The following is a 12,633-nucleotide window of genomic DNA, read 5'->3' on the forward strand; positions in this document are numbered from 1 at the left end:
ATTTAACCCCATTGCCTTGCAAAAAGAAAAGAAAAAAATGTCCTTGTTTAACTCTCATAAAGGCCCTGGCACAAAGGGTAGGCATTATTCCCATTTTACTAAAAAAGAAAACTCAAATTCAGAGACCTGAATCTCAGCCTAGTATTCTTTCCATAGTATTATTCATTAAAAAAAAAAGAAAAAGAAAAACTTAAGATGTACAGATGAGCCCGAGTAGTTCCTTTATATAATGATACTGTGTGGTAGGCTCCCCTGACACTGTTCTTCTCCAGTTTTCAGCAAGAAACTTCTATTCTTCCCATAGAAGTATATTATTAAAGCAAAGTGATACTGCCTGCCTGTCACTTCTGTCACTCACATTTGTGAAGCTCTATTGCAGTAAGAGAACAATTTGGCTTCCAATGAGGTCTCTTAAAAATGCTTCTTGTGAGGACCAAATCATTCCCTTTCTCAGGAAGTAAATATAGTAAATTATATGTGTATATATATATATATATATATATATATATATATATATATATACATATAGTTCTAAACCCATCTCAATATAAGGACTAGAAAAGAACACATTGGTATCTCCTTAGAGCCAGCTGAGATAGTAATGCTGTGTCAAGCCATCAGGGTGGCTCCACTTTGGAGACATTTCCTAAAAAAGAAAAAGCTGTGTTTCACAAAATTCAATGCACTGGGTTGGGGAAACAACATAGAAATCACTCAGCCTCATCAATCAGTTCAATTGCCACAAACATCAATTATTCTCAACAAAGAAGTACTATAAGAGAACAGAAAATGGGGAGGAAAAAAGCTGGGAACAAAGAATCCTGGGAAATATTAATGTCCCCTTAACATGATGAGTAGATGACTAAAGAGAACAGGGACTTCCTAGGAGCTCCAACTGAATAAAGAAATCTAATGATTAAACTTTTCCAAGTAGTAATTAATTTATGATGTTTCTTTGGTCAGCCACAACATTGTCCCAAGACTTCACCAAATGCTTTTAGGTCACTATGTTAGAAATAGCAGAGAAAGAAACAAATCCATACTCCACTCTTACCCTTTATGTTATAAAGGTCCTGAATCTTATAAGCACTGTCACTATTCTTAGCCTAAGGACTGTGTTGAAAAATTCCTATTGTCCAGTCTTTATTTTTACTGTGTCAGGATGTCATTGACTCTGGCTTTAGGATATCTTGAAAAGATTAGGGAAAAGGGCTCAGAATGTGCCATCAAAAATGGTCATTGACTTTGTGAAATAAATTTCCCAATAAAAAATATAATCATCATAGAAGATATTTATATATAATGCTTTAGAGTTATAGACATTCTTTTTAATCCTTACAGCAGCCCTATGAAGTAGGCAGATATTATTCCCATTTTACAAATAGTGTGAACTCTGTACCCTACACTTAGAAATCTCTAGAGACATATACAACACATGGGAAATAGAGATATATAGGGAAAATCACCCAGTTACAGGTACCCCCTTCCACAAAGCTACCCAATTCTGCCCCCAAGAAGTTTCCTTTATCAAACATCCACTTTCTAAGGGAAGTCTTCTCTCCCCCAGCAACATATTGGATCAGTCTTAGAAACACCAGTCCAGAAGTTCTAATTCTCTCTATTATGTGGTTTATAAAATTTTAAACTGTGGAAAGGATTTTTAGAGTTCATCCCTTCCAGACTTTTCATTTTATACATAAAGAAACTGAACTCTAAAAGACATAACATACCTTACCCCTAAGCTTCACAGTAGTAGCATTAGCCAGGTTTTAAATCTAAGTTCTCCCACTCAAATACACCATGATTCCTGATGCCTGCAGTCAGCTCCAGAGTTAGAAATGGCTGGTAACAATCCTTAAAGCCAATACCCACAACCTTTACCTGTCCCTAACCCGTTGCTCTTCTCATAGATCAACTGTCCTGGCATCCTTAGGGCAGTGATCCTGAAAGCTTTCCCCTACTACTACTATATTATCTTTCCAATAGTGAATTCTTATTTCATTAGACTGATGGGAACAGAACCCCAAGAAAAGTTTCTGAATCATAAATCTACTTTCCACTTAAATAAATCCATGACTAAATGTTGTACTTAGAAGGTTGGATGACCTCTTCCTTCTCCTCTCCCATCTCCTCTCCCACATCCCATAGTTATATATTCTGCCTCTCTGCCTCTAAAACTAAGAAAAAATGTGAAATAGTTTCACTTTAGCATTCTGAAATCTCCTACTTCACATCTCTGTAACTGTATTCCCACAATGCCTTGCTCTGTTAGTTTTGACTTAAAGAATCTAGGAAGTTCATCCCCATTAAAATGTTAACTGAAAAAACATTCAAGGCTGGTGATTTAGCACAGCCCCCCCCCCCAATCCAATTCATGTGCTTATCATGGCAGCACCTCCTGGTGTGGTGGTCTTCTACAAGAATGAAGGACAAAAACAAACAAACACCAAAAGTAATTTGCATTTTAATATGGAATTCTTAAAAAAAGAAAACCCCCCAAAGTTCTATAATGGTACAATTTCCAGCAAAACTTTGTGCAAGATGCTAGGGGAAATTTTTTGTATGAGTGACTTCAGGCATACCTTGACTCATATTACATGGATGGGTTACTTGCTCTGACAACTTGTAAGACTATTCTCTCTCTCAGAAAGACTGGGCATGGTTGAATCAGATAGCCAACATTAATTCCACCCACAACAAACAACTACAGTAATGCAAAAGATTGCCTTGGAATATTTTATTATTTCAGTCTGGGAACTTTTATTTTTGTGATATATTTATGGCAAATAATGACATTAAAAACAAAAAAATTTTAAATGACATTTTTCAATATCAATATGCTGAGATTTACAGATACTGTCAGATTATCTCCCATATTTCTCCCTCATTTAATGCTCTTAAATAAATGAACACATGTATACACATATGCACAAACCCAACTCCCATATTTTGATGACAGTCAAAAAGAAGAGGTGGGGGAAGGGAATAAGAAGGGTGGTACTATGTTCCAGACACTGTAAGAGCTCTGCAAATAATGTCTCATTTGTTCTTCAACATCTGATCCTTACCCTCACCACTAGTATGGTCTCCAATTTATAGTTGAGGAAACAAAGTCAAACAGAAGTTAGATGACTTGCCAAGTTCATATGGTTAGTATCTAGGGTCAAATTTGAATTGAGGTCTTCTAGACTCCAAAGTCCAGCACTCTATTCAACTGCACAAGATATCTGCATAAGAGTAGAATCTAAAAAAATTTAATCTAAATTTTGAAAGAATACCCTACCCATTTAACATTCATTTTATAAAAATTATCATGTGACTGAGATAGGAAGAATTGATCCTAAATCCTTAAAAGGGAGTTTTTAGAAGGCTGAAAAATTTTTTTCTTCTTTTTTGATATTCATTTCCTCCTCAAATTATTCCCTTTTATTCCTTTTCACTTGCAATCAACAGGTTTTTTTTTAGCATTTTTCCTTGGCATTTAAAGATCCAAACTATTTCTTCTTATACAGACCTAGATCTCATAGAATCAGAGGCATCAAGGTATTAGAGTATAAGTAGGATAATAACCATTTTGAAAAGGGAAGAAGGGAGGAGGAAAGACTTCTCAGTCCTTAGGACATTCACAGGAGGGATATGCCAAATGTGTTAAATTCAAATCAATTCAACAGTAACAGGAAGGAATCTACTTGTTAATCCTTTTTCTCATCTTCCTTCTTTGTGTATCTAAAGATGCTCATCACATCCAGTACATGTCTATTCATCATAAACTATTATTGTCCAAGGCCATGGCAGTTAGGTGGCACAGTAAATAGGTTTAGACAGGAAGACCAGAGTTCAAATCTGCCTCAGTCATGTATTAGCTGTATGTAACCCTAAGAAAATCCCTTAACCTCTGCTTACTGCATTTTCTTCATCATCAGGGTTGTTGTGAGGATCAAAGGAGATCCAAATAAGCATAGTGCCAGAAAAATCTTTATTTACGTGTAAATATTCTTTAGTGAATCTTTTCATTTTAGAATTCTGAAATGGATAAAAGGTTTAGTGTTCCCGTAGCATTTATTTTGTGGGACAGCTAGGTGGCACAGTGGATAGAGCACCTGCCCTGGAGTCAGGAGTACCTGAGTTCAAATTCGGCCTCAGACACTTAATAATTACCTACTCGTGTGACCTTAGGCAGGCCACTTAAACCCATTGCCTTGCAAAAACCTAAAATAAAATAAAAAGTATTTATTTTGTACTCATCTGGAAATATCCAAGGTAAAGCATAATCTGGATCATTACCAGGTGGCATCAGCCTTCAGCATGAAGTTTAATAGATGCAATCTACATTTACAGGTTAAGCATATTTGTGCCACATCATGATTTCAAAAACCTTTCAATAAAAGACAGCAGATTATTTTAGAATATGACTATGGCCCATTATATTTCTTATTCCCCAACACACAGCTCATTTCAATGCTATGATTGATTTTTTTAAAAATAGTTTTAGTTGTGGTTAAAGCAAGAACATTAAGTTAAGTAATTTGGAGATAGGTAAAAATTAATAGAATGGTTTGGTTGACATGATTTCTCCCTGCTTTTAAATATTTCTAACAGGTAATGCATTTGCTAGAATTAAAATTGGAGATTACCACTACTACGGCTATGGAACAAAAAAAGATTATCAAACAGCAGTGACTCATTATAGCATTGCTGTGGATAAATATCGCAGTGCCCAGGCCATGTTCAATCTGGCATACATGTATGAGCATGGCTTAGGGATTTCAAAGGTAAGTACTAGTGAAAGAACAATGGTTTTTAAAAGATGTAATGTGGAGAAAGAACAATAAGGAATATAAAATTTTAGTTTTATGTAAAATATAAAGAATATATTATGCATAATGTATTTGTAGGACTATAAATTACACAAGGAATATAAAATGCTACAAATAAGTTAAAGATATAAAATATAAGAATGTTAATATAATATGTAAGAATAGAATAAAATAGAATATATGAGAATATAAAATATGGAAAATAAAGAATATAAAATGTTTTAGTATCTGTAGGGCCACAGGTCACATCTCACAGAATATATATATATATACTGCAGGTTTTATTTACTCTTAAAACTATACTTCATGAGTTTTCATGAATATATTTAGTTTTTGGTAGTCCAAATACAAAGGTATTTACTGTTCCACAACATATATACCACCAGTGAAGAGTGTAAACAATAACAGATGGTATGCATAAAGAGTCTTCATGTGAAGAACCAATGTAAATGGGCAATTCATACTTCTGTGAACCCTCCAACTGGCTTAAACTTTGTCAGAATTGCTTCTAAAAGCTGGCTATCTTGACTCAACTATCTTGACTAGGCTTAGGTCCCTTGTTAAAAACTGGGGGTTTTGGGGGTGTTGTTTTTTCTGTCCACCCACAGCAATAAATAGGCAGACCATAGACAAAAGGTATCAGAGCAACACAAAATCAAAGGCAATTATATTGTGTCTATCAATGTTTAATGAAATTTACAAACTAAAATCATAACAAAATGCAAATGGGTCACTTAAAATCTAATTTTCTTACAAACTGAAAAACCACCACTCTGGGTTTAACAATCTTAATTTCTTTTTTTTTAATTTTATTTTTTTTCCAATTACATTTAAAGATGGTTTTCCACATTCATTCATTTGGTAAACTTTTAGTTTCCACATTTTTCTTTCTTCCTCCCTTCTCTTCCTCCCTCTACAACATCAAGTAATCTGATAAAGGTCATACATATACAATTAAGTTAAATGTATTTCTATATTAATCTTGTTGTAGCACCCTTAATTTCAAGAAGACTGGGAGGAGGGGAGGAGCAGACTCAATTGACCAAAGAAGTCCCCTGATAAAGTTACTTCTACAGAGGTTATATCAACCTGCAGTCGAATCTTTATTATGTCCTTGATTGGTTGGTTATATAGTGGTTTCTATAGCCAGCTTTCATATCAGTCCTAGGTTCAAGTAATTAAGATATGATTAAAAAGGATTTGGATGGGGGCAGCTAGGTGGCACAGTGGGTAGAACACCGGCCTTGGAGTCAGGAGTACCTGAGTTTAAATCCTGCCTCAGACACTTAATAATTTTCTAGCTGTGTGACCTTGGGCAAGTCACTCTTAACCCTATTGCCTTAAATAAAAAAAAAACTAAAAAACATAATTTGGATTAGAGATGGAGGGGTGAAAAAAATGTGTGGTATGCCAATGCATATTGAAATATATATATATATATATATATATATATATATATATATATATATATATATCTTTTGAATGTTTCTCTAGCCAAGTCAAATGGAAATTACTTAGGAGAGTCCAAAGAGCTAATATGAATTTAGTTGGTAGTAACAGAGACACAGTGAGTGCTTGTTTTATTTTATTCCATCTATTCATACTATTGTATTCATTTCTAAATGCTAGTGTTTAGGTAGTATAAGCTTGTAATAAACTGGATATCATCCACTGGAAAGCCACTGAGATGTTAGTTGGAAAGACTGATTGAAAGAAATCAAGGTATTTAGCACAAAGACTGAGTAGAGGTAGAGGGTGGACAGTATATCAGTCTTTCAAATATTTGATAGATTGTCATGTAGGAGAGAGATTTGGCTATTTCTGCTTCTCCCCAAAATGCAAAATGTGTAGAAGTTGCAAGAGCCAGAATTAGATCTGATGTAAGAGAAAATGTCTTAACAATTGCAGCTCTCCAACAGTGGCATGGACTGCCTGAGGAGATAGTAAGTTCCCCCTCACATGAAGCCTTTGAGCATAGATAGGCTGGGTAACCATTTGTCTGACATGCTAAAGAAGGACTTTTATGTTCAGATACACACTGGAATAGATGGATTCTGAGTTCTCTTCAATTTTCTATGATCCTGTGAAGGATTTCATGAGCTTCTTCATTAGCCTCTACTCCACTTGAAAACTGCTAGTAATTGATAATTATTGGCATCACTGGAGGAAGGAAAATGTGAAAAATCAGAAGCAGCTCACACTGAAGCTAAATCTCTCATCCTCTGGTGCTTATTATCCAATGGATGGTTTGTCCATGACTTCCTTTTTTCCTTCTGCCTTTTGACCTCTCGTTTTTCATTAGTTTTTCCATCACAGATAGAAAAGTCAATTTCAAATCAATGTTTCCCTACTTTCCAGGGCCAATGACAAAATTTTAATGGGGAAGGATAGTGAAACTAATACCTAAAATGAAATTGGTATTATCTGTGAATGCTCTTTTATCCATCCCCATTTTAATTTCATTTCTGAAAGAAGAGTAAAATATGAAGGGTTAATACAATGTATAGTTCAGGAAAAGCCATTTGAATCAGAGTCAATCCAGAGCTTATATTCACAATTTCCCAGTGTAAAAATTGAGGGAACCTAATGCAAAAAAAGGAACACAGACTTAAATGAGATGATATATGTAACGTGTTGGAAAATCTTAAAGAGCTCTAAAAATGCTAGCTATTATTATTATTATTATTATTATTATTACAAGATTTAGAAAGGAAGAAAAGAAATGTCATTTGCTGTTATTTACTCTAATGATTTTATTTAATCCACTGTCTTAAAACGTAAAGACTTTGAAATCAGAAACTGTTTTTTGCTTTGTCATTAAGTAACAACAGCAGGTTGTGATGGTAGTGGTTACCTTTGAGAAAGGGGTATAGTTGGCTTTCCAGTACTCCTTACCATATTCTCTCCTTCCTAAACCCTTTTGTCTCTAGAGCTTTAGTAAGCCATACCCAGTAATAGCAATTAGCTCTTTTTTTTAACGCATGGGCAGTTGAGTGATTAGAGCACTAGGAGTAGAGTAAGGAAGAACCGAGTTCAAATGCAACCTCAGATACTTTACCAGCTGTGTGATCCTGGTCAAGTAACTTAGATATTTGCCTTGTTTTCCTCACATGTAAAATGATCTGAAGAAGGAAATGGCAAATCTCCAGAATTTTTGTCAAGATAAATCCAATTTGGGTCACAAAGAGTCAGATTGAACAACAACACAACACAGTGGTCCTTTGTATCTACTTGGCCTCCTCCTCTGCAACTTTATGGAATTTATTTATCAAACAGAAAATGGTAGCAAAAATCACAGAAAAATTCCTGATTCCTCTGATTAAGGCAGATATTTATTTTTCTGCCCTAATTTAAAATAATTTTTAATCTGCATGTTACTGCACAGGCATGGAAATAGGATGCTGAGAGGGAGCCTCAGTATTCTATTATAGGAAGAAGCTAATAGGTCTTCATTAACTTTCTCTTTTCCTGTGTTGCAGAGGTATTACAGATTCTTTCTAACTTGACTAAAGCCTCTGAATGAGTCTTTGTACATGATTCCTATTATTTCTGCTGATCACCTTTTAGAAGATCACTCATTCTCAGTCTGTCTCATAAACTGTGTGGAGGTAGTCTTAAAGGAGACTCCAAAGAAATGCTCTACCATATAGGTGGGGGGTAAACTCCATGCCAGGTGATCTGGGAATATTCCAAAAAGAGTTCACACAAAACATACACAAAATTATTGGGGGAGAATGTGAGAAAAGTATTCTAATACAAAGAGCAATTTTTTACCAATAGAATAGTGGTACTGGAGAGCACAGTTGAAATGTTGGGTAAGTAAGGTAAGGTAAGGATTGGGAAGGAAGGAGCTGACAGAAATGAGCATTATGGAATGGAGAGAATTCTAGTAATATAACTTCAATCTAGCCTACAACTCAAAATCACAAAGTAGATGATTGACTTAAATTGAATGAGCTTATTGAATTGAAATGAGTTGAATTCTTAGTCATGAAAAAGCAATTATATCTTCCACTGACTCTTAGAAGCCCCCCCCCTTTTTCCACTTCTGTTTAGGAGTACTAGTTTGAAGCAGAAAGGGGAGAATTACTTTTTGTTGATCCCAATTGACTGTATGCATCAGAGGATTAGTTTTTATTTCTTGGAATCATTAGCATACTTTCTCCTTTGGTACTTCCTTCAAATGTTAAATAACAGTAGTTGGTGGGCATAGATTTTCCTGTTTTATACATTTCAAATTTAGAGAAAAATTTTGAAGGCTCCCCCTGATCATCTCTGTTTGTCAGGGTTTCCATTAAATCATGGGTACTTAATTATTACTAATTGTTATCAATGGCATGATCATTATAAATACTTAGTCCACAGTGATTAAAATGGCTTTTGGGGGGCGGCTAGATAGTGCAGTGCCTAGAGCACCAGCCCAGGAGTTAAGAGGACCTGAGTTCAATTCCAGCCTCAGACAGTTAATAATTACCTGTTTGGTCTTGGGCAAGCCACTTAAACCCATTGCCTTGCAAAAATCTTTCAAAAAATGACCTTTATTAATTCTTCTTTGCAAAAAAAAGGACCCTCTTTCCTAATGAAAGAAGATCCCAAATTATGACAATATTCAGTCTTATATACAGTTTGAAAGGTTTGTTCTTGGGGCGGCTAGGTGGTGCAGTGAATAGAGCACCGGCCTTGGAGTCAAGGAGTACCTGGGTTCAAATCCGACCTCAGACACTTAATAATTACCTAGCTGTGTGGCCTTGGGCAAGCCACTTAACCCAATTACCTTGAAAAAATCTTTTAAAAAAAAGGGTTTGTTCCTCCCCTTTATGCCAATCATTTGTTAGGGTCACAATCTAATTGATGCACTCACCTCTATATGCTTTCCCCACCCTGCTCACCACAGGGAAGTAAACAGTAATATGCATGAACCCCCTTGAGCAGGTGTTCTTGTAAAGGACAAGGATCCAGACTCCCAGGTCAATCCCTGAGAAGTTGAAGCTAGTTTTTGACCTCCCTGAATTAGGGAGGCTTGAAGTCTGATAAGGAGACCTCACTCAGCTCAATGATTGATCAGACTCATTTCTTTTGTCTTACAATCTCATGGTTGTTTCCTTTTCCTTTTTTTCTTTGTTATTCTCTCACATACCTGTGCATAGCACAATTACAGGCAGACCCCAGGCTTTGTAATTAATGTATGTATGTATGTATGTATGTATGTAATGTATACACACACACACACACACACACACAAATATACTAACAATCTCCCTTACATTCTGTGGGAACCAAACACCCTAATTCCTCACTCCTCTGTCATACTTGCCTTTTCTTCTAGAGTCTTACTTTTAAAAATAAAATTAAGTAGACTAGCAACAACATTTCTAGATATTAAAATTTTTAAGTTAGCTAAGGGTCAGCACACATTGTCTTTAGTAACTGATTTTATTTAGCAACAAGAAAAATAACTAGGTACCAAGGGGCAAAGATTATTACAGTACTATCTCATATTCAAACTAATTAGGAGGTATTACTGATTCCTATTGCTGAAATGAATATGATAATAATTAAAAACCCAAAGCATAGTCCAAGGATGATTAATAAGAGCAAAGAAATTAGATTCTAAGACTTTCTCAGCCTTTAATTCACCTAGTTATTAGTTGGTTTTCACATAAAACAATGTTTCACAATCATCTTTTATTAGTTAATCATCATGCAAACCCATGAGTTAGATGAACACAGAAGAAATTGGGGCAAGGTGAAGTACGTAGGTTACCCACAAGTGATTCAACAGCATGTGAGCCACAGTCAGAAGATTCACTTCTAAATCTTAGTACCAGGTTTACTTCCAATGAGAAACAAAGGTCACAGATCTTTTTGTTTCATTTGTTTCAGGAGTCTTATAAAGAAAGGATCACTTCACTATCTGTCTCTGTTCCTTCCCCCATGCCCTAACATTGCTGCCAGAGTAGCCACCTTCAGGCACAGCTCTCATCCTATTATTCCTCCACTCTAAAATAGCCACAGACTTCCCATTGCCTAACAATGTCCAAACTCCTTAACAAGCTCTTCAAAGCTTTCTATTATGGGACCGCTAGGTGGCACAGTGGAGAGACCACAAGCCCTGGAGTCGGGAGGACTTGAGTTCAAATCTAACCTCAGACACTTAATTGCCTGGCCGTGTGACCTTGAGAAAGTCACTTAACCCCATTGCCTTAAATAAATTTTTTAAAAAAGCTTTGCATTACCTGACACTGCTCTTCTGACTGCTCAGAAGGCTCAGCATTCCCAACCCATTGGATAACTTAACTGTTTCTGAGGTCCAGGTCTTCTGCCACCTGGTAGACTCTTCCATGGGACAGGAATCTGACTGAAGGAACCCAAGGACGTTTCTCAGGTGATGAAACAAAGGAAATAGCAAGGATAATATTTGTTGTCATACTTTTTCTTTGGGGAGCATTTCCTTTTATGATTCTTGTAAGGGAGTGGATTTTTTCTTCTAGGCTCTTCATTTAATTTAATTCAAATTTTAATTAATTCAATCCAATAAGCATTTATTAGGTACCTACTAGATGTCAGCACTTTGCTAAATACTGAGCACAAAAAAGAGGCAAAAGATAGTTCTAATCTAATTGGGGAAGGGACAACAACAAAAATATACTATATACAGGATATACAGGATAAATAGGGAATAATTGACAGAGGGAAGGTACTGGAATTAAGAGGAGTTGGAGAAGGCATTTTGCAGGATACTGTTAGTGATGTTCAGTGCTGTTCTATATTGGATTAATGGGTGGCCATGTTTCTGACTTTGGGCATGCATTGGTGTAGTCAAGAATGTTCTGTGGGCAATAGAAGCTGGGCAGGTGCAGTGGATAATACAATAGGCATTGAACCATTCCTTGAGAACCACTTCTGGGGCATGAGCAGTGGAATGAATACCACACCCACACCAGATGTTAGACCACCCTCAAAATGCTGCCCTTACTCACCTACCACCAAGGAGTACTGAAGAAATCATTACTTCCTACTCAGCTCCCAGCCAGGTTGCTCTGGTTTCTTCTCCTTTCCTTTCTTTAAACTGGATCCACACGCTCCAGTTCCATAGTACTAGACCAATGTGGCCCCAGCTCCATGAAGCTGGATCTATGTTGATCTAAGCTCAGTCACTGCCTCATGGTTGTTTCCTTTTCCTTTCTTAACTTGATTCTCCTCTTTGTTATTCTCTCTCTCAACCATTTCTTTTTGCTTATTACCTTCTTAGAAACTCACCCTTTTACATTTTTATTGTTCTCTTTGCTGTTCTCCCCTGCTGTCTCTTACCTTAGTAAAATATGTAAACTTGATTCCCACATGACTACTTTCCCTCATTAGGGATCAATGGTTTCCTAACTTATCTTTAGCCTTTCTTTCCTTCAACTTCTGCTAATCAGCCTGTCCTTTAACAAACTCATTATCAAATTCCTTCTCCAAAGAACTCAACTTGTGAACTTTTGTAACAGCTTGTGGACTTTTTGTGATAACTTGCAAACTGTTTGTACAACTGGTGAATTAAACTTTTTTACCCCTGGGAGAGATCTGTGATTTTCCTCACTAAATGAACCGCACCTTTTCTTCTCTCTAATAACAGTAAGATTAGAGGAGGATGTCACTCCCCTGGTGTCTGGAGAGCTGGTATTTCAACTCTGTCCAATTCCAAAAGCACCTACTGCTCCAAACACTACAGATGTACTGATTAAAAAAAATAGCACAATTCTTATCCTCAAAAAACTTACATTGTACAAGAAACTATAATAACTACTCAGAAAACTATTGAGCAAAGCAGAAG

The 12,633-nt window shown here is 36.1% G+C and overlaps 1 protein-coding gene across 8 annotated transcripts in view; it reads left to right on the plus strand.

Moving 5' to 3' along the window:
• SEL1L2 (SEL1L2 adaptor subunit of SYVN1 ubiquitin ligase) overlaps positions 1–12,633 on the plus strand; it is a 172,188-nt gene that overhangs the window by 143,691 nt on the left and 15,864 nt on the right. For all 8 annotated transcript variants that reach the window (XM_074225838.1, XM_074225885.1, XM_074225876.1 and 5 more), the window contains one exon: positions 4,600–4,772. In XM_074225838.1, coding sequence (XP_074081939.1) covers positions 4,600–4,772 — 173 coding nt within the window. The remainder of the gene's footprint in view (positions 1–4,599; positions 4,773–12,633) is intronic.

The sequence above is a fragment of the Macrotis lagotis genome, chromosome 1 (assembly GCF_037893015.1).
Source record: "Macrotis lagotis isolate mMagLag1 chromosome 1, bilby.v1.9.chrom.fasta, whole genome shotgun sequence".
NCBI classification, from domain to species: domain Eukaryota; kingdom Metazoa; phylum Chordata; class Mammalia; order Peramelemorphia; family Peramelidae; genus Macrotis; species Macrotis lagotis.